Below are 23,159 nucleotides of genomic sequence, written 5' to 3'. Positions count from 1 at the left end.
CTTATTTGCATGTAAAGAAGGAGGAGTTAGTTGCAAATAGGGGTGAGGACAGTCAGTCCTCACTGGTTGGATCTTAAGATTTCTGCAGAAGAGGTACCAAATGAATACTTGGGGCTGTATTTCACATGTTTAAATGTTTTCTATATACCTGGGACAGGACACCAATTAACAATGTTCAAAGACTATATTTGTATCAAAAGCCCATTGTTTGAATTTTTGGGATTCCTTTAGGAACTTGGTATTTAAATTTTTATACATAATTATCTTAGGACAAGTAAGTGGGGTAGAGAAATGGATATTTACTCAGTATCTTTAAATTTTACGTTATTTATCCTCCTGGGCACTTTTCTTATATTGACTGAAATCACAAATTTTGCTGGGCATGGTGACATGCACCTGTAGTCCCAGCTACTTGGGAGGCTAAGGCAAGAGGATCACTTGAGCCCAGGAGTTCCAGTCCAGCTTAAGCAGCATAGCGAGACCCCACTTCTGAAAAAAGAAAAAAAAAAAATCTGCAAACCTGCAGATTGGCAGAACTCAGCATGTTATTCACATTGTGATGATAAAGGGTTTATCCAGATGCGTTGCTACGGACTTTTTGTGAAAGTGGAGCGTGCCTTTGAAATGCAGGTGAATGTTATTGCATTTTGTGCGTTTTGGCTGTATCTATAGCTGTTAATTGAATGACCTGCTGATTAAAATACACTGGTTACTGAGTAATGTTACTGATGAGAGTAAATGTAAATGGTGTGAAGTCAAAGTTGAAGAATTACTGATCTCAGTGGGGAAAAAAAAGACTGGGTGGAAATGTCGGGAGATAACATATTTGTTGAGTGTTTTGTGAGACTGAACACAATATTTTCTCTAATTTTTGCATTTTAATTATCAACATAACCCTTAGAAGTAGGTGTTGTTAGCTTCATTTTCTGGGTGAGTAAATAAAGGCTTAACAAAATGAAGCAACTTGACCAAGATGGTACTAGTAAGTGACTGAACAAAGATCTCAATCCAAGATGATCTGACTCTAGATCTTGTATCTTCATCACTTCTTATTGCCACTCTTTTTGCCTTGTTGTGACTATTTCTAGTTAAAATTCACAGGAAACCTGGAAAGCATCATTTTATGCTTCAGGAGCAAGAGGGATAAAGCTCTGACACAGTCCTGTGGTGTGTTGGGAAGGAAACCTTAGGAAGCCAAAAGTAGTGATATTGCAAAGAGCAGTAAGCAGTCCTTTCTCTGAGGCCCTAAGAAGGACTGATCAATGTTTTATTAGCAGAAGATACTGGTTCCTCACCTCTTGCTTTTCCTCCTTCATCCCTTCCTCAGGCTTCAGGAAACCTGAAACTGGAGAGAAAACACATTCTCAGGGTCAGGGCTACATGAGAGAGCTCTCTTCCTCACCATTGCTGGAACACTCCTGGTTTTTCATGAAATGATGTGTGCAGTCTTTAGGTTCTGTAGACTTATCACTGGAGTATGTGCTTCGTGTGTGTTGTAGGAACCTAGTCATTGCATCTTAACATTAATCCTTATATTTATGGAAAAAAGATGTTTTAACTTCTAAACCAACTCAAAAAATGAATGTTTTGGCATATTACTGGTTTGTAATTTGAGGAATTTTTTTTTTTTTTTTTTTTTTTAAGATGGAGTCTCACACTGTTGCCCAGGCTGGAGTGCAGTGGCACGGCTGGAGTGCAGTGGCATGATCTCAGCTCACTGCAAGCTCCGCCTCCCGGGTTCACACCATTCTCCTGCCTCAGCCTCCCGAGTAGCTGGGACTACAGGCGCCCGCCACAACGCCTGGCTAATTTTTTGTATTTTTAGTAGAGACGGGGCTTCACCATGTTAGCCAGGATGGTCTCTATCTCCTGACCTCGTGATCAGCCCATCTTGGCTTCCCAAAGTGTTGACATTACAGGCGTGAGCCACCGCGCCTGGCCCAATTTGAGGATTTTCTAAACTATACTTGCTGTATTTGATATAAAGAAAATAAATAGAGAATACAGAACTATAGAAAAAGTTTCAGAATCAGATGGTTTATCCTCTTACTCCCTCTGACTGAGGTTCATTTTTTCTCTGAAGCCTGATCTGCTGCAGAAATGCTAAATAAAATCATTGAAGTAATGGTGTTTAACAATAAGAAATCACTATGCATGATTACTTTTTTGTGATAGAAACTATTTTTGAAACACTAATCAAAGATTTTTACTAGTTGGATTATAAGTATTTTGTGGAAGGTGAAGATTATATAGCAACTGAATATTTTTCTGGTATAAAATTCTCCCCGTCTGAAATGTATTTTGATTATGCCATTATCTCAATGAAAAATAAACCACTGATTTTCGTCTGTTTGAGCCTGCATCTGTTTTGCTCAATATGGTATTTGAGGAGAGGTAGGTAAATAAGAAAGATCCTGTGACTTAGTGTGCTAAGATTCTTACATTCAATTTAGTGAGTATCTCAAATCTTAAACATTTGTGAATGTTTAAGATTTTATTTCTGATACTAAAATATGATGTACATTTAATCCCTTATTCAATATATTAAATTTTGACAGCATACTTACTTCTAATGATTATATAAAATGTGGCTTGTATTTATTTATATTGCATCTCCCTTTCCTGAGCTATCAATTCTACTGTTGCTACTATCTGCTGGTGTGTTGGGAAGGAAACCTTAGGAAGCCAAAAGTAGTGATATTGTTTTCTATCTAGTTACTTCTTTGACATCTCAAATTTAGTGTAGGCAGAATCGACCTAATCATACTTTTTCCCTAAACACAATTCTCTTATATTCCATATTTCTACTTAAGGCTGTCATTATTTTTCAAGTCTCTCAAGCCCAAAGCTTAAAGTCACTTTTAACTTCCCCTCTTATTGTGAAGTCTGTAATGACTCTCCTCACTTTTACTACTCTCACAAGGACTGGTTTATGTTCTTGGCCAGTCACTGTTCAATCTAGTGGATTATCAAAATCACTTTTGGAAAAAAAAAAAAAAGATTCCAGCTCCCCTCATGCCTTCATCCTACTCACATATAGATTCTGATTCAGTAGGACTGGGTGTGGCTGGCTTCCTGATGATCCAGATAGTTTAGGAACCACTGACCTGGACTAGTAGCTTTCTCCCTGGTTTCTGGCAATAAGCTTTTCACTCTTGCCCCTCAGATTTATCCTCCAGGCTGTCATGCATGACTGTGAGCCTCCTAGATGAGAGGAATCATATCTTTCAACACATTTTTTGTACTTCTCTTTGTGGGTCATTCAAGATCCTGTTGTATGATATGATCCTGGCTGACTTTTCAACCATATTTTCTTTTGCTTTCTTTTTAAGTTCTTTATATTTCCCCGATATTGGTGCTTTTGCTTATAATTTTCGTTTTATGTGACTTGCATGTTTACTTTTCAAGGCATAATTCAAGCCTTACCTTTTCCAAAGAAATCTTACCGATTATGCCCCAGTTTCTCCTGTTCACTGAAGTAGTGTCTTCCTCGGAAATAACCTTAATTCCTTTATCGGGACCTCTTTTAATAATAATGATAATTAAGAATCAACATTTACTAAGCATAAACCAGATAATGCCCTAAGCACTTCACATAAACTATTTTTACTTAAATTAAGCCTTATCTCATGAGAGATAGTTATTTTGCACGTTTACAAATGAGGGATCTAAGATACGGAGAAATGACCCCTCACAGAGTAACTTAGGAAGCTAATGAGAGAATCAGGATTTGAATGCAAATGTTCTGATTCCATAGCCTATGCTGTTATCCATTAGGCCATACCAGCTCTCTTAGGCACCAGTCATTTTCTACCCTGTGTCATATGTATTAACATTTATGTTCCTATCTTACTGGTATTACTTGAGGGCAAATACTTGAGTTATTAATCTTTTGTTTAACCTGTAGAACCTAGCATAGTTCCTTGCATGTATAATATGCTGTATATGTTTTCTGTTTGAAGGAATGTGTGAATATACATTTTTTTTTATAGTTTTCAAACAAAAGACTATTACCAGTTGGATGGACACTAAAGGAATCAAGACAGCGGAATCAGAAAGGTATAGAGACATTCCTATATAGAGAAATGAATAATAATACATGGATGTTTTATCTTGTTGCTTTAGTATTTTCTTTCCTTGTTCATGCTTTTCTATTCTCCTTTATCTATGTTAATTCAAAATCACCTTAAAAGTAATTTTTTAGAGAGTCTTGTGTGCCAGGGACGGTCCTGTATACTTGAAATACTGAGATAAGACAGGAATAGTCTGTGTCTTTTTTTTTTTTTTTTTTTTTTGAGATGGAGTCTCGCTGTGTCGTCCAGGCTGGAGTACAGTGGTGAGATCTCGGCTCGCTGCAAGCTCTGCCTCCTGGGTTCACGCCATTCTCCTGCCTCAGCCTCCCGAGTAGCTGGGACTACAGGCACCTGCCACCATGCCTGGCTAATTTTTTGTATTTTCAGTAGAGACGGGGTTTCACCAGGTTTAGCCAGGATGGTCTCGATCTCCTGACCTCGTGATCCGCCCGCCTCAGCCTCCCAAAGTGTTGGGATTAAAGGCATGAGCCACTGCGCCCGGTCAGTTTATGTCTTTAAGATACTTACAGTGTAGCAGTGGCCACACACACAAAAACACATACTTACTGCCTAGTGTGATGGATGCAATAGTAAAGGTATGAGCAAGGCACAGTGGTGGTTAGTGTGTAGAAGAAACGTTCAACTTTACTTTTGGTCCCTAAAGTAAGACTGCATAGAGAAGTGAGTGACATTTATGACTTGAAGGAAAGGCAGGTGTTTGCCAGACACACAGCTGCAGGGAGGGCATTAGGGGCACATGCAAAGGCATGGAGTCATGGAAGACATGTGCTCAGGTAACTAAGGGGAGTTTAATTACTGCTGTGACACTGGGTGTATGATTGGATAAGTGACTTTTTTGTATTATAAGTTGTTTTTAGTTCTTTCTGTTCTCTTGTAGTTTGGATAGTAAAGAAAACAACAATACAAGAATAGAATCCATGATGAGTTCTGTACAAAAAGATAACTTTTACCAACATAATGTAGAAAAATTAGAAAATGTTTCTCAGCTAAGTCTTGATAAGTCACCCACTGAAAAAAGTACACAGTATTTGAACCAGCATCAGACTGCAGCAATGTGTAAGTGGCAAAATGAAGGGAAACACGTGGAGCGGCTTTTGGAAAGTGAACCTCAGACAGTAACCCTGGTACCAGAGCAGTTTAGTAATGCTAACATTGATCGGTCACCTCAAAATGAAGATCACAGTGACACAGATAGTGAAGAAAATAGAGACAATCAACAGTTTCTCACAACGGTAAAGCTTGTAAATGCAAAGCAGACTACAGAAGATGAACAGGCCAGAGAAGCCGGAAGCCACCAGAAGTGCAGCAAGTCTTGCCATCCTGGGGAAGACTGTGCAAGCTGTCAGCAAGAGGAGATAGACGTCGTGCCAGAGAGTCCATTGTCAGATGCTGGCTCTGAGGATGTTGGTACTGGACCAAAAAATGACAACAAATTGAGTAGACAAGAAAGTTGCCTAGGAAATTCTCCTCCATTTGAGAAGGAAAGTGAACCCGAGTCACCGATGGATGTGGATAATTCTAAAAATAGTTGTCAAGACTCAGAAGCAGATGAGGAGACAAGTCCAGGTTTTGATGAACAAGAAGATGGTAGTTCCTCCCAAACAACAAATAAACCTTCAAGGTTCCAAGCAAGAGACGCTGACATTGAATTTAGGAAACGGTATTCTACTAAGGGAGGTGAAGTTAGATTACATTTCCAATTTGAAGGAGGAGAGAGTCGCACTGGAATGAATGATTTAAATGCTAAACTACCTGGAAATATTTCTAGCCTGAATGTAGAATGCAGAAATTCCAAGCAACATGGAAGAAAGGATTCTAAAATCACAGATCATTTCATGAGACTGCCCAAAGCAGAGGACAGAAGGTAATTTTCTGTGAGGAATATCTCTCCAATAGCATAATATGCTTTATAGTTTTGTAAGGGAGTTTAACGAAGCTATGATTTCTAGTAAAGCAAAGAAATGGTTTTGTTTCTTGTTAACTACTTATGCGAAATTTAAACCTAGACTCTAAAGTTTAAACTCTAAAAAGGCTAGAAACAGAAAACAAGAAATAAAATGAGTATTAGAAATCAGATTTTTAGTTTCATGAGCTTCCTTTTGGTATTTATGGGAATAACGAGAACATGAAAGTACTAGGTTGATAGTAGCTACTGTTTCTTCAGCCAGACATTCTTGTAGGCCATAGTGTATTACACTTTTTTTTTTTTTTACACTGTTTAATGCCGTGACAGGCAGACAGATGGTATTATACTCACTAAATGGGAAAACTGAGATTTGGGTTAGAGAATTCGCTGGAATCATGCACCTTCTGAGTGGTAATGCTGGGATTTAAATCCAGGTGTGTCATATTACAAAGCTTATATTTTGCCATTACCCCATATGGAATCTTAAATCCCATCCATGATTTCTGTGATCTGAGTTTCCTGAGTTAGTGCAATCAGCATGCAATAGTGAGTTCACTTCATTGAAAATTACTGTGTAGATGATACTGTGAACCATGACTCATTTCTGTTTTGAGAAGGTGATTTACATGTGTTTGGAACTTTCTTCCACAGACTGTTAAAAATAAGCTCTTGAGTTTTATAAGCTTTATAAGTTTTTCTGTTGATTGTAAATATAAAACGTAATGAAATGAGTGACCAAGTATGGCATACTTTAAACAATAACATCTGGGTAAGTTTTGTGCTTGTGTATCTAAGGGAATTAAAACAGCAAATAATTTGTGACTAAATACATTTGTCTTGACCTTAGAAAAGAACAATGTGAAACCAAACATCCAAGAACAGAAAGGAAGATCCCTAAATACATTCCGCCTCACCTTTCTCCAGATAAGAAGTGGCTTGGAACTCCCATTGAGGAAATGAGAAGAATGCCTCGATGTGGGATCCGGCTGCCTCTCTTGAGACCATCTGCCAATCACACAGTAACTATTCGGGTAGGTAGCACCTCTTATCTATCATAAGAGAAGACTGGAAGTCTTCATTTATTGTGGTATTTATTAAGTGAGAAACAGACCAAGGCTTAGAAAGTTCTTCTGTTTTCTGCATATATAAAATACTGAGAATCCTACAGTATGGAACGATGTAATGATAACCTAGTTAATATAGAACCTAACAAATTAGCAATCATTAGCAATCATTATCAGCTGATGGTGAAGATTTTTTGTGTTTTCAGTATTTTTAGGAAACCCCATTGGATTCTTTTTCTGTCTTTTTACTCAGTTGATAGTATTGTGTACCCATTGCACAATCCTGCATTCGTCCCTAAATTTCAAAGTTACGTATAGTTTAGTGTCCTTAAATCATTATCCAGTTGTGCCTTTTTTTCTGCAGGAGACCAGAGTTTTCTTATTAGTCAAATCAGTCTCCTCAAGCATTCAGAGGTCAGAGTTTTTAAGGATAATTTGGTGGGTTGGGGAAGGCCAGTGAGTCGAGAGTGCTGATTGGTTGGGTCAGAAGAAGAAATAATGGGAAGTTGAAGCTGTCCTCTTGTGCTGAATCAGTTCCTGGGTGGGTACCACAAGATCAAATGAGCCAGTTTATCCATCTGGGTGGTGCCAGCTGATCCATCAAGTGCAGGGTCTGCAAAATACCCCAAGCACTGATCTTAGTAATTTAGGGAGGGTCGGAATCTTGTAGCCCCCAGCTGCACGACCCCTAAACCATAATTTCTAATCTTGTGTCTACTTTGTTAGTCCTACAATGGCAGTCTAGTCCCCACGCAAGAAGGGGTTTCTTTTGGGAAAGGGCTGTTACTGTCTTTGTTTTAACATTATATTAAAACATTTTAACAACATTGTAACAAAACATAACAAAATTCTAACATTTTATGGGAGTTACAAGCCAAGAACCTGGACAAAAACCAATGTGAATATCATAACACTACACTAACAGAAACTCTGTACATATTAAATAATTAAACCTCCTTCCCTGCTTCTCCTAGTTCTTAGTAACCTCTTTTATACTTTCTGTGTGTTCTTGCTTTTAAAAGCCAACTTCATTGAGGTATATAAAAATTCATCCATTTTAAGTGCTCAGTTTGGTGATAGCGTCCATTTATTGAGCTATGTGACCATCACCATAATCCAGTTTTAGATTGCCATCACTTGCTGGGTAGTTTTAAACATTCCTCTCATTAGTCAGGTTTTATATAGATTTCACACGCAGTACTAAAAAAAATTGATGCGATCCCTCTTAACATACAATTTAGTGTAGATGTGATTAACTATTTTGAAATTCAGAATTCTTTAGCATATTTAGAGGTGAGAGTAACATTGAGCAGAGTTATGGGGTTTGAGCTGAGCTCTAAAAGATGAGCATAACTTTCTGAGGTGGAGTTAGTAAGATAGGAGACTTCTAGACAGATATATAAGAGTGATAAGAACAGGCTGTATGATTGAAAACTATCTGTTTCAGAAATGGAAAACAGTGCCTTTGCTGTAGTGTGGAATTTGGGTGGAGAATGAGGAAGAGACTTGAAAATTGGATTGGGTTCATATCACAGAGGGCTTCAAGTGCCAGGAACCAGACTTAAGTCATGTCTGTGCAGACAGTATTTGTGCTGTAGCAAGATTAATCAGACAGCTGCATGTAAGGAAAACAAGTGAGGATACACTGGGAGCCGGGAGAGGTAATGTAAGAGCCCAGATAAGAGATAAGTAAGGTAACAGTATGTACCGAATTGTGCTACATAGAGCTGCTTCAGGGGTTCTTTTGAAGTTTGATGCAAATTTCATTTCTAAATTATATTTTTAACAATGAAAAACTTGTTAAAAAAGAACTACACAATCAAATTTGAAGATGCTTAATTCCACATTTGAGCCAACTGTTTTTGCCAAGATAACCCATTTTTGTGTAGACCATAGAGCCAAGGTTCCCTTGCTACGTTTATCTGAAGAGTTAGCTTAATATCAAAATAAACAGTATGTAAAATGTTCCTTTTGCAACCATATAGGTGCGTGAATCAGATGAAGTGTGAGAGAGATAAATGTAAACTGAATAGTAGATTGATGTAAGCTTTAACTCTCATCCCTAACTCCTAATTTCTAACTTTGTATTTAAAACTATCTTATCATCACTTATTGATATTAGAGTAAGTAAAAGTTACTGTAAAAACTGTATTTCTTTTTTTTTTGACGGAGTTTTTTGCTCTTGGCTCACGGCAACCTTCACCTCCCGGGTTCAAACAATTCTCCTGCCTCACCCTCCCAAGTAGCTGGGATTACAGGCATGCACCACCACGGCTGGCTAATTTTGTATTTTTAGTAGAGACGGGGTTTCTCCATGTTGGTCAGGCTGATTTGGAACTCCCAACCTCAGGTGATCTGCCCACCTCGGCCTCCCAAAGTGCTGGGATTACAGGTGTGAGTCACCGCGCTCGACCAAAAACTGTATTTCTAAAAATAGCTTTGGTGTGACTTTAACTGACTTTATGTCAAATTTCTTAGGGGAAAAAAAGGATTCTGCTGTTTTAAAAAGCTTGAAAATTACTGAGATAATAATCCTGGGGATAAGAAAGAAAATAGAAGGCTGCATTGTTTTGAGGTAAAATTGATAGAATATGGTGAATTCTTAAATATGGGGGATAAAAAGGAGTTGTTGATAATGCATGTAAAATTAAGGTTCTTAGTCTGGATTACTGAGATAATGTTAAAGGTGAGGAACTGGAGAAAAGATTGACAGAGGGAGATTAAGTGATATTTTTAGCTTTTTCTCCTCCTCCTCTCTCCCACCCTCCCACAAAGAAAACCCCAGCCATCCTGTGCCATCATTATTTAATCTCTATAGTTAACGTTTCTTTCTTAGGTACCCAGTGACCCTCGGGTTTTTAAAATCTTCTATTTTATTACAACAGTAATGCAAGATTATTGTAAAAAATATGCAACTATTATATGAAAGCATGTAACTCAGAAAACCCATCTCTCAGTCCTATTCTGAGAGTTTAACAATTTGTTGTATTTTCTTCTAGATTCTTATTCCTGAATATGATAATAAGATATAAATGTAATTAACAGTTACTTAATAGCAGTGTTTAGTTATTAAGATTTCAGATGTTAATAGTTACAGAATTTGAAATAGTAAAATGACAGTTGGGCACGATAGCTCACACCTGTAATCCCAGTGCTTTAGGACACCAAGGCAGGAGGATTGCTTGAGGCCAGGAGTTCAAGACTAGCCTGGGCAACATAGGGAGAGCCCATCTGTACAAAAAGTTAAAAAATTAGCCAGGCATGGTGGCACAGGCCTGTAATCCTAGCTACTCATGAGGCTAAGGCGAGACAATTACTTGAGCCTTGCAGTTTAGCCTGGATGACAGAGTAAGACCCTGTTTCTTAAAAATAAAATAAAATAAAGCCAACATTTAGCTTTAGAAAGGTAAGGCAATCTGAAATTTCACTTAGTGGTCAATTTCCAACAAACACATGCATGTGTGCATGCACACAAACACACACAGAGCCACACACAAAGCATATTACCTGTATGTTCCCCTTTGTGTGAAGCTCAACTGGTACCTATGCTGTTTTATCAGATGATATGGAACATCCTTACAAATCACCTTTAGGACGTTCTTATGAGGGTGAAAATACTTTCAGCATAACTGCTGATTCTGTCACAGTTGACTTTTTTTTTTTTTTTGAGATGGAGTCCTGCTTTGTCACCCAGGCTGCTGGAGTGCAGTGGTGCGATCTTGGCTCACTGAAACCTCTGCCTCCCGGGTTCAAGCGATCCTCCTACCTCAGCCTCACAAGTAGGTGGGACTACAGGTGCATACCACCAAGCTCGGCTGATGTTTGTATTTTTAATAGAGACGGGGTTTCGCCACGTTGGCTAGGCTGGTCTTAAACTCCTGAGATCAGGTGATCACCTGCCTGGGCCTCCCAATGTGCTGGGATTACAAGTGTGAGCCACTGTTCCTGGTCTTCTTTTTTTTTTAAAGAGACAGGATCTCACTCTGTCACCCAGGCTGGATTGCAGTAGCAGTTGTGTGATCTTGGCTCACTGCAGCCTCCAACTCTTAGGTTCAAGCAATCTTCCCACCTCAGCCTCCTGAGTAGCTGGGGTTACAGGCACGTGCCACCATACCTGCTAATTTTCTAAATTTGTAGCTATGTTGGCCCAGGCTGATTTGGAACTCCAGGCCTCAAGTGATCCTCTAGCCTCAACCTCCCAAAGTGTTGAGATTGCAGACGTGAACAACTGTGCCTGGCCACATTTGACTCTATAGACATTTCTTTTCTCTTTGGAATATACTCATCCTTTGGCTCCATTACACAATATAATCCTAAATTTCTTTCTTCCTCCTTAGCCAATTCTTATTTTCCTTTTAGGCTGTTCTTCTGTGTGTGACCAGTAAGTGTTGTTGGAGTTCCTCAAGCCTTTTTCATAGGTCCTTTTTTCTTCTCTCTCTCTCTGGTTCGTCTCACCTACCCTTGTGGTTTTAATGATCACCTATATAGATAGCTCACAGGTTTCTTTTTCTTTTTTTTTTTTTTGAGAAGGATTCTCGCTCTGTCACCAGGCTGGAGTGCAGTGCAGTGGCTTGATCTCCGCTCACTGCAACCTCCGCCTCCCGGGTTCAAGTGATTCACCTGCCTCAGCCTCCCGAGTAGATGGGACTACTGACGCGCGCCACCATTCCCAGCTAATTTTTGTATTTTTAGTAGAGACAGGGTTTCTCCATGTTGGCCAGGATGGTCTCGCTCTCTTGACCTCGTTATCTGCCCGCGGCCTCCCAAAGTGCTGGGATTACAGGCGTGAGCCACCGGCCCAGTTTATTTTTCTTAAGTTGCAGTGTTACTAAACTGAACCTGGGTACACTCCAGTGCAGTAAAGCCAAACACCGACACTGACATCTGTAGCAAGAGAAATAAGGGTGTTTGCAGGGCACCGAGCAAGTACAATAGGACAGCTATTGCTTAAAACTTGACCTCCCCAATGGCTTACAAGCAAGATTTTTTTAAGGTAGAGATATATTCTAGGAAAGCAGAAGTTACTGGCAAAATCATACATCAATATGTGGGGGTTATACATTGGTTTAGTCCCAAAAGGCAGGATATCTTGAGGTGGGGTGGCAGAATTCAGAGATTCTTTGATTTGCGATCAAAGGCTTTGTCTAGAAACTTGGGATCAGCAGAAAAGAATGTTAAGGTTTGGCATGTGCGTGTCACTGTCTGCAGGCCCCTCAGGAAGAAATTTAGAAAAAAGAACGTCAGTCAGAGTTCAGTCTTCAGTTCCCTCTTATGTAATGGTGGTTAGCATTTTCCATTTGGCGGAGTCTGAGTTTCTGAAAAAGAACTCAGAGACCTTTGTCAAGATGTTATCTTTATTTTCTATAGGGAGCAACACATCTTGTGGCTCTGACTTCCATGAGAGGCTATTGGTTTAAGCTGTTATTACCTCCTTGCTTATCTGGTGGCTCGTTTACTTCTCAAGTCTAGCTAGGTGCTTGGAATTTCCCTTGAAGGTTTGGGATATGATGAGGTTTCTCTTCAAATAACCTGATCAATCGTTTATTCTTTAATTCATAGTACCCCCCTCCCTTTTTTTTCTTTTTCTCCTTTTTTCCTTTTTGCCTTTGTTAGATGCCCAGGCATGCCATAGTACCAGGCATTATCAATACCAGCTCACATTCCTTTCCTTATTTGGAAAGAGAACTAACTTTCTAGCTCATTACAGACATGCCTTCCCCTTTCCTCTCCACTTTCTTTCACATGCCCACCTATCTAAAAAAAATCAAATGTTTAGCCAACCGGGATTAGTTTAGATTGTACGACCCAACCCCAGCCAATAGGGAAAGGATACAGAGGCAGGACTTGCGTCAGGAGTAAAGGCTCTTGCGCCCCTTTGTTCAGGTGTGCTCTCATGGCAACTGGCCAAGGAGGCACTCCTGCGCAGAAGTAAAATTGCTTTGCTAAGAATCCTTTATTTGAGTGTTCAATTTCCTTAGGATTTTGAGCGTTATTCCTAACAAAAGGACTTGAGATTTTCTTTTATTTCCTTGCTTGAGGGCACCCCAGCAGGCCCATAAGAGAGCTCCCTGCTCTGTCTCAGCAGATGTTTTTATGAAGCTGCCTATTTGACAGTCTTCTTTCCATAGTTGTTCCCTTTTTAAGGAATGTTGATGAATAGAGTCAAACTCTGTAAAATATTTAAAGAAATTTATTCTAAGCCAAATATGAGTGACCTATGGCCTGTGACATAGCCCCAGGAGATCCTGAGTATGTGTGCCCAAGGTAGTCAGGCTACAGATTGGTTTTATATGTATGAGAGAGGTATAAGACATCACTCAATACATGTAAGATGCATATTGATTTGGTCCAGCAGGCAGGACAATTCGAAAGGGGCTTCCAGGTCATAGATTCTCTGCTTGGCAGTTGGTTAAGAGAGTTGTTATCGAAAGACCTGGAATCAATAGAAAGGAATGTCTGGGTTAAGAAGGGTTTCTAAAGACCAAGGTTTTATCGTGCAGATGATGCTTGTAGATAACAGGCTTCAGAGCTCTTATCAGACACTTCATTACTTCTCTCCTGGACTGGATCAGGGAAAACCTGGAAAGGGAAGGGGATTCTCTACAGCAGCAGTCCCCAACTTTTTGGCACCAGGACCAGTTTTATGGAAGACCATTTTTCCATGGGTTGGGGGATGGTTTCAGAATGAAACTATTGCACCTTAGATCATCAGGCATTAGTTAGAGTCTCATAAGGAGTGTGCAGCTTAGATCCCTCACATGTGCAGTTCATAATAGGCTTCTTGCCCTTATGAGAATCTGGTGTTGCCACTGACCTGACAGGAGGCAGAGGTCAGCCTCACTCGCCTCCTATGTGTCCTGGTTCCTAACAGGCAATAAACTGCTAGTCCATACCTGTCTGCATTCCGGGGGGTTTGGGACCCTTGCTCTACAAAATGTAGATTTTCCCCGTAAGAGACAGTTTAGCAGGGCTATTTCAAAATATTTCAAAGGAATATATATTTTGGAGTAAAGTATTTCTGTTTCTTTCACGGCCTGGTATCTGTCATGTTGGTATCTTAATTGCTATAAAGAGTCTGCCTTGTCAGTCTTAAGGCACCTGTTTTAATGTTAATGCTGGTCAGTCATGTCTAAATTTCAAAGGGAGGAAGGTATAATGAAGCATGTCCAACCACCTGTTCCCATCATGGCCTGAACTAGTGTTTTGGGTTTGCTTTAGAATGCCCTTGACTGAGGGAGGGGTCCATTCAGTTGGTTGGGGGGCTTAGAATTTTATTTTTGTTTCACCTTTTTCCTTGTTAATTTTTTAGCCTTTAGAGTTAAGCTCAGTTACCATTCCTCAAGGAAGCCTTACCTAAGTTTACCAGATAAACTAAATCTGAGCTGGTCTCATAACACAATGTTCCTCATATTCATTACAAGTGAAATTATATATTTATTTATGTGATTATACTCTGCAGTGAAGTACTCATACATACTACCACATGGATTACTCTTGAAAACATTATGCTAAGCGAAAAAGGCCAGACACAAAAGGCCACATATTATATGATTTCTTTTATATATAATATCCAGAATAGGCATAATGTTAAACTTTAAACCATAATCTCTTTCTCTTACCAGTGGCAAATCTGTATGGGTCTGCAGCAATGCTAATACTAGCTCCTCAGAAGAAAGGATTTGACTGAGGGGCATAAGGCAGAATGAGAAACTAAGGCAAGTTTTAGAGCAGGAGTGAAAGTTCATTAAAAAGCTTTAGAGCAGGAATGAAAGAAAGTAAATACACTTGGAAAAGGGCCAAGCAGGCGACTTGAGAGATCAAGTACATAGTTTGACCTTTGACTTGAGGTTTTATATGTTGGCATGCTTCCAGGGGGTTATGTCCCCTTCTCCCCTGATTCTTCCCTTGAGATGGGCTGTCTGCATGCGCAGTGTGATTACTGGAGTTGTACACATGCTCGCTTGAGGTATTCTTCCCTTACCAGTCGAATGTTCTTATAAGGTATATACCAGTTAAACTTTGCCATTTTGCTTCCTAGTACACCCACGTGCTGGGGCTGACTTGCCCAACTCCTAAGATCTTAACAGGAAGCTGCTGATCACCAATTTCAGATTTTTCTATCTATTGGGTGACTTTCCCTGGCACCAGCTGTGTCCAGTTATTTTAGAGAAGCAGTTTCAAGGCTGCCTGTGCATCACTTGAAGGTTGTCTGACATTCCCGGTGGTGGTAAGGGCCCTGTCCTGCCCTGCTCATGTCTGACTGGCTACCTACTGTAACACTTCCTCAAACTTTTACTTAATAGTTACTATAGTAGCATATGTGTGTGCATATATATTTGCATGTATGTGCATACCACATTTATACATGCCAGATTCTAGCTTACGTATTCAGAATACAAAGTTAATATGGTTATTTTCAGGAAGTTTGGGATCTAATGAGGGAAAGAAAACAAGTGTGCTCTAGCATGATGATAATCTAACAAAACAAGATAAATAGCTGCCTACTTTGAAGTTTCTAAAGACTTCATAAAGGTAATGAAAATTTGGCAGAGTTGTAAAGGTGACAATAGAGATTTAACCAGATACAGTGGGGGAGGTGGCAATTGGTAGTAGTGATATTAAAAAGAGAGTCCACAGTTGTAGGTATACAGGGATGTAGATATGAAAATGAATTTGCTATGTTTAAGGAATTTTAAGTGTTGTTTAAGACTTATTTGGAGTGAATAGTGTTTTGATAAGAAAGTATATGAAAATCGGGATGACATAATCAGAGTATAGGCATTATAGCATTAGAAGCCTGGGAGTTCCTTAGAAAGATAATGTTATTCCAAAGTGAGGGTAAGGGTTTTATGGGGGCTGGATGTGTCTAGCAACAGCTGGAGTTAGGCAGAAGGATAGGAAGCACTTAGTAAAAGCTGAGGCAAGGAAGGATTCCTAGGGGGTATGGAGCTAGAATATGTACTGTGTCTGGTGACTTGGAACCTGATTAAATAGAGGTGAGGAATGGGAAGAGCTGAAGGGTTCTTTGGTGATTTCTTGCCTGGGAGCTGGTCTTTATTTTACAGCATTTGCTTTGGTTACTTTGGATTATTTTATAGAAGATAAATTTAGTTTTTATGCACTGACAATTTTGTTTACCCTCAATTTCAGGTAGATCTTTTGCGAGCAGGAGAAGTTCCTAAACCTTTTCCAACACATTATAAAGATTCGTGGGATAACAAGCATGTTAAAATGCCTTGTTCAGAACAAAATTTGTACCCAGTAGAAGATGAGGTAAGAACAAAACTGAGATTCTTTTAGTCTCTGAAAAATGGTTTGGTACTTGCTTGTTTGACCTTTGATTCTGTGATGCAAAAGAACTTAGAATAACTTCCTCATATGTTTTTCTTTTTTCCAAAAGAATGGTGAGCGAACTGCGGGGAGCCGGTGGGAGCTCATTCAGACTGCACTTCTCAACAAATTTACACGACCCCAAAACTTGAAGGTATATTGTTTTTACCATTCTTGCCTCTTTATGGGCCCTGCCTCTCCTCTTTCAAAGACTTTTTGGTCTTAATAGACTCAGGTAGCAACATTCTTTAGATGCAAAGTGCTTGCTTCCTGGCACTAAGGAAGGCTCCTTAGAGACATTCTACTAGGAAATGAGAAGAACTGAGAGTTGCAAATGACTTGCCTGGAGCCACACAGAATAATTTGGAGAACCAAGAATAATACCTCTGTTTCTTGATTCCCCATCCAATTTCCTTCAGTCCAAGCTTCTCTTTTATTTTTTGTTTTAAAATTATCGTGTTTCTGAAATACCTTTAAAAGTAAATCAGGAAAGAATTATGACTTCAGCAATATTTGCCCAAAGGGAAGCTGAGTTTCCTAATGATTAAAGTATACGTTAAGCATTCTGGGTTTTATTGCTCTTAATGTAGCTCCTAGCAGTTTAATAATTTATTAATCTTATATTTTGGCAATAATTTATTTTTGATGTATTTATATTTCATTTAAGACTGCAAGGGTAACCATTAGATTGTTTTTCTAATATCTAAAATATGAATGTGTGTGTATATATGTATATATATATTTATATTGGGGGGCACTATAGCCATGAAAATTTTAATGTTTTTATAAATATAGACAGTGATAGAATTTTTTATACGTCCATGAAAATGGGTTTTATTTTCTTTCAGAGACTTAATTTGTTGTGTATAGTTTCTCAGATTTCTTAATATTTTCTACTGAGAGTTGTGTAGCAGGGTGAGCCACAGACAGAACCTCTCAGACACCAAGTTGTAGAAGGAAGGGCTTTATTTAGCTGGGAGCATAGGCAAGCTACTGCCTTAAAATCCGAGCTCTCCGAGTGCACAATTTATGTCCCTTTTAAGGGCTCACAACACTAAAGATTTCGCATGAAAGGGTCGTGATTGATTTGAGCAAGCAGAGGGTATGTGATGGGGCTGCATGCACCGGTGGTCAGAGAGAAACAGAACAGGGCAGGGAGTTTCACAGTGTTCTTCTGCACAATGTCAGGAACATTGGTTTGTAAGTCATGAGTTGATTTTTAACTACTGGGTTTAGGCCAGACAGACCCAGGCCTGGTTCCGGGCCTGGTGCCGGGCTGCCTGTCTTTGGTTTTACTTCATTGTTTTTTCTTAAAACAGGTACTGAATATAAAACAACATAAAACAATATGAGAGGGTCTGTCTCTTTCTTCATTTCCCCCCTTTTGAGACTAACACTTTTTATTAGAGGGAGTTCTCACTCTTATTTTTGCTACTCATGTCTTTTTGTGCAATAGATTGATAGTGATTCATATAGTACACTTGTGCTGAAGCATTTTGTTGAACTAAGGTAGCAATGAAGCTTTTTTATCATTTGAAGAAGTAGAGGTAGCAAACAAAGGAGCAGTAGGCAGGTTTTTATTATTATTATAACTTTTATTATGAGTTTTAAATTCTCTTAGTGCTGGGAACTAATTTTTAAGCATGGCTCTCAGATTAAGTCCGTGCCACACTTGCACAGGTACATGTGCCAGTTTTGTCATATGTTAAACTATGTCTTTAACTACTTGCCTTTGGTTATCTATGTGTAGACATAATTAGTAAGGTTACATTTCTTATAGACCCTTTTTTAGTTGCTAGCAAGTAGTCGAGAGCCAATCTATTTTGATAGATAGCATTTTTTATCTGAGTTTTTTTTTTTTTTTTTTTTTTTTTTTTTTTTTTTGCTGGGCCATAATAGTCAAGTCTTGGCCAGTTTTATTAGTAGTAATTTCTGAAACAGCTTGTAACCATATAATTCAGTTGAGCATGTAGATAGGGGTCCGATATCCCCATGAGCCATCTTGTGCCTGAGTGGCGGGTCCATAGTATTGTATGATTTTTTCAGGGGCTATTCATCATATTTTTAATTATTTATGGCTATGCTTCGTTTTTCACGGGAGGCATAGACTGGGAAGTCCAGAAGTTCACCTGTTTTTATGGGCAGTAAGAAGAAAGATGGTTTAATAGTGCCAATAACGCAACCACCTGTCCACTGGTCAGGCAGCTTAGTGTAAGCTCTATGTCTACCTATCCAGTATAACCTGGTGGGGGCAGTCTAGTCCTGGTGGAATTCTGGGTGGGCCCAGACAGTCTGCAACCTTGGAAATTTACTGAATGGATTTCTTTTTGCATAATTGGAACTCCACCATGTAACTGTTTTTGCGGCACTATTATACAGCTTTCTCCCAAGACAACTAAGCTGCCCTGCAGGATGAGTGAATTCTTTTTCTTCTCTAGCTATGCAATACTGTCTAATAATTGAGACTTTTAGAACCCCAAAATTGTCAGGGTGGTTCTTTTGGGCCGGGAATTCATCAGGAGCTGGGTCCATAGGAACTAATTCTTGGACGTCCCATGGCCATTGATGTCCTGTTAGACTTCCTCCACAAACATAACATGAAGTGACTTTTAGAGACTGGGCTACATGTTCGGCTAATTGCAAAAACAAATTCTTAGTTTTTCCTGGAATCTCAGATACTGGCACATTTTATTCATCGTAGAAAGTCTGAAATACTGGTTCTGGAGAGTCTCTTTGAACCTCTCCTTTTATTAGGATGCTTACGCTAGGATCTAGTCCTTTTTCATTAATGTCTAATGTTATGTATTTTTTTTTTTTTTTCCATTTTGGGTCTGAGGGGTTTGTGATTACCAATTCCAAAGGGTTGTAGCTCCCACTCATGCAGGAGGGGCTGACTTTTCCTTTTTGGAGCCAAACAGGATCTTTTTAATTTTTTTTCAAGTAGCCCAAATAACACAAGACCAGTATTGACACATTTTACATAAATACAATTCTTGACAGATATACTTATTTTCTGCTGTATAACTTTTCTTTCCCAATCTAGAGAACTGCATCCCATCCCATGCTGCTTATTATTCATAGTGGCACAGGTGTCAATTTTTTTTTTTTTTTTGAGACGGAGTCTCGCTCTGTCCCCCAGGCTGGAGTGCAGTGGTATGATCTCGGCTCACTGCAAGCTCCGCCTTGCGGATTCACGCCATTCTCCTGCCTCAGCCTCCCGAGTAGCTGGGACTACAGGCACCCACCACCTCGCCCAGCTAGTTTTTTGTATTTTTAGTAGAGATGGGGTTTCACTGTGGTCTCGATCTCCTGACCTTGTGATCTGCCCGCCTCTGCCTCCCAAAGTGCTAGGATTACAGGTGTGAGCCACCACACCCGGCCGGGCATCAAATTTTAAGCTTACATTTTTGGGGACCCCCCCTTTCTTTTTTTTAAGCTATTACTTTACCTGTGTCACTTAGAAAAGGACCACTCCTTAATTTTATTTTAAAAACTGTGATTATGAGAGGTTCAGAGGGGTCATAGCACACATCGGGCTGGTCACTTTGTGGATTATATTCTTTGTACTGGGTGTCATTATGTAAACAAGTTTCTTTTAGAGTCCTGGTACACTTATAATAACCATAAAATAATAGGACTGTAGCAGTCTTGTGTCCTACCTCAGTAACTTGATGTCTGTATACTGGGAACAGCCCTCAGTCTGAGGAAGGTCAGTTGAAGTCCTTACTGTACAAGTCCAAATTTTAAGGAAAATGAGTCCCGCGATGAGTTTCCTTGTGTTTCGGCCGTGTGTGGACCGTTCAGCTTCCGGGTGTGACTAGAGCAGGGCTTATCATCTTTTTCAGAGTCACTTTGCAGGGCTTGGCGAAGCTGCTCCCATCCATGTACAGCTCCCAGTCTACTGGATATTTAACGATGGTCTCGGAGGTTGAGCCCACTAGAATAAACTGAGTCCAATACTTTTACACAATTATGTTTAACTGGGCTCTCTGATACCAGGAGCAAGGTGGCGGGGTTTAGGGTGTTGCAAACTTCGATGATTATGCGGGGATTTTTACAGAGCAAGCTTTGGTATCTAGTTAGTCTGGCATTTATTAGCTAATAGTGTCCTTTGGTATTTATTAAAATTACCACAGCATGGGGGGACTTTAGGTTTTGCCTAAGAGTTAGCTTATCTGCTTCTTGTGCTGACGGGGCTGTTGCTGCCAGGGCCCTTGGACATGGGGGCCAGCCTTTGGAAACCCCATCTAGTTGTTTTGAGAGATAGGCCACTGGCCTTGGCCAGGGCCCTACAGTCTGGGTTAAAACTCCAACTGCCATTTCCCCCCCCCCATACACACACATAGAGTGTAAAGAGTTTTGCCAGGTCAGGTAGCCTCAGGGCTGCGGCCGACATGAGTTTTTCTTTTTAACTCATGAAAAACTCATTGTTGGTTGTAATAGATGTAGTTTATCTAATCTACATTTTTATTGACTGTCATTTACCAAAATGTTGACTTAAATCCTGTAACTATTTGATTTCAAGCTTTAAATTGATCTGGTATTTCTTGCGGGGCTGCAGTTGCATTTAAATAGATGTGAGAGTTGAAAGATCTATAAGGGGCTTCTTCTCAACTTTACAATGTATTATTATTATTATTTTTTCTCTTGTTGATGAAATGCCAGGGTGAAAGGGATAGCCAAATGAACTAAAGCACAAATGCCACTCTAATTATTTGGCAGAGTGCCCAGTAAAGGTCCACCACAATATCACCACACATCCGCTCAGGGATGAACATGGGCTGACTGATAAGCTCTTGAAAATTCTTAAGCTCACTGCATCCCTTCAGGTCTCCAAGTAATGCTAAGTTTGCTCCCTGCCATGAGAGACACGAAGTGGACTTAGTGTTGGGAGAAGCTGGATGGCCCTCGGGGGCTGACCTGCAGGGACTTTGGGATATAGCAGAGAGAGCTTGGCATGACTTATTACTCCAGGCTGTAGAATCCTGGAAAAGAGCTACCATGCAGCCCACGCCTGGTCGACTGGAGGACCACCTTAGTGGAAGAGGGACAGGGCCTCTGGCCTGCCATGTGCACAAGCATACCAATTGCTTTTGTTTAATGTGCAGATGGAATATTTGATCCATTTCAACCAGGCATTTGCATCTTGGTATGCTGTCTTAATTGCCAAAGTTTGTTTTAAGTCTTTAACTTTTATGATCTTCTAGTAAAATGAATGTTTCCTTTAGCACCTATTTTTACTAGTTTTAGACCAAAAAAAGCTAAATACCGTTTTATATTTAATAATGCTTTTTGTATGATTTTTATACCAGATAAGCTAAATTTTACCTTTATATTAGTGTGTTATTAATTTTAATAAAACCTTGTAGATGTATTTATCCAATTTTTCATGTTTGACCATAAGGTAAGATTTTATAGACTCTTTTTAACCTTTTATAATTTTTGTTAAAGAGCGGGTTGATGTTTTAAGAAAAGCCTGTTGCATTTTTACTTTAATGTCTAGTTCACAGAAAAAACTGGATGATACCTTTTTAACTTTAGCTAATGTTTTTGCACACAGAATTTTCTTTACAATTAATGTTTTAAAACTTGCTTAAACTTTTAAAAACAGTTTTTTAACCTTTTAATGTAGATAAAAATCCACATTCTTATGCCTCCTTATAATCTTTTTATTAAAGGTGTATTTTACTTTTTTAATATACCTTGTACATAACTACTCAGGAGGCCTTATTACTTTTAAATTATATGACATTTTTTGCATAAACTTTTTTATAACCTTTTTTCACGACTTTCACAATCTTTTGACATGTCTCAACTTTTTGACTTACTACAAACTTTTTTTTTTTTTTAATAACCAGTTAATTTATTTCAGGACAAGAATTTACCGTATAACATTCTTTTTATATAAATTCTGCCTCCTCCCGTTTTTTTTCTTTCTTAAAATTTTTCAACATAGTTCCTAGTGGGGTGGGCTTATTTTGCGCCTGACCCATGTTGTCTCAAGACAAAATACCACACTCACAACACACACTCACCACAAAACAAAGAACAGATAAAGAGGGCACACACACACACTTTTATTGTTTATACCAAACCAAAATCAGAATACCACAAATCCAAAATCCAAGTACCAAGAAATCTAAGCCAAGTCAAAACCAAAATCAAAGTATCCAGCAATTCAAGTCAAGTCAAAACCAGAACAAAAGTTCCAATACAGGCACACCGTGGGTGATCAGACCAGGCCACGTTTCCACTCAGATGGAGTGGGCAAGTTCCAAAGACTAGCCTTACCAAGTTTCAGATGTCCAGACTCGAAGTGCCAGTTCCTTCCCGGTGTTCAGACACTGTGTTAATCCTCCACAGGGGCCTGCTACACGCTGCTCTGGCGAAGCATTCCACCGGGGCAATTGCCTACCCGGGAGCGCTCTTTGGATCGCCTCATTCAGACTAGCCGGAGTCCACCACCAGGATACTCCACAGGGCAGGCGTAAGCCGCCTAAGGGGCTGCCTCCGCCATCCATCCATCAGTTACTTCACTTCCTGGTCAGGGAACCAAGAAATACAGCAGGACGAGCCGCAGACAAAACCTCTCAGACACCAAGTTGTAGAAGGAAGGGCTTTGTTCAGCTGGGAGCATAGGCAAGCTACTGCCTTAAAATCCGAGCTCTCTGAGTGCACAATTTATGTCCCTTTTAAGGGCTCACAACACTAAAGATTTCGCATGAAAGGGTCGTGATTGATTTGAGCAAGCAGAGGGTATGTGAT

At 39.5% G+C, this 23,159-nt stretch overlaps 1 protein-coding gene across 8 annotated transcripts in view; it reads left to right on the top strand.

Moving 5' to 3' along the window:
* Nucleotides 1–23,159, top strand: part of PARG (poly (ADP-ribose) glycohydrolase) — a 146,180-nt gene that overhangs the window by 17,983 nt on the left and 105,038 nt on the right. For 4 of the 8 annotated variants that reach the window (XR_001002707.1, XM_011950376.1, XM_011950379.1 and 1 more), the window contains 5 exons: nucleotides 3,993–4,059; nucleotides 4,972–5,958; nucleotides 6,848–7,031; nucleotides 16,215–16,337; nucleotides 16,465–16,548. Coding sequence is in view for 7 of the 8 variants with exons in the window: in XM_011950376.1 (XP_011805766.1) it covers nucleotides 3,993–4,059; nucleotides 4,972–5,958; nucleotides 6,848–7,031; nucleotides 16,215–16,337; nucleotides 16,465–16,548 (1,445 nt within the window). In the remaining variant the exon portion in view is untranslated. The remainder of the gene's footprint in view (nucleotides 1–3,992; nucleotides 4,060–4,971; nucleotides 5,959–6,847; nucleotides 7,032–16,214; nucleotides 16,338–16,464; nucleotides 16,549–23,159) is intronic. The other 4 variants (XM_011950380.1, XM_011950381.1, XM_011950378.1 and 1 more) reach the window with 3 other exon arrangements.

The sequence above is a fragment of the Colobus angolensis genome, unplaced genomic scaffold, assembly GCF_000951035.1.
Source record: "Colobus angolensis palliatus isolate OR3802 unplaced genomic scaffold, Cang.pa_1.0 Scaffold306, whole genome shotgun sequence".
NCBI classification, from domain to species: domain Eukaryota; kingdom Metazoa; phylum Chordata; class Mammalia; order Primates; family Cercopithecidae; genus Colobus; species Colobus angolensis.
This window is presented reverse-complemented; position numbering and strand designations above follow the sequence as displayed.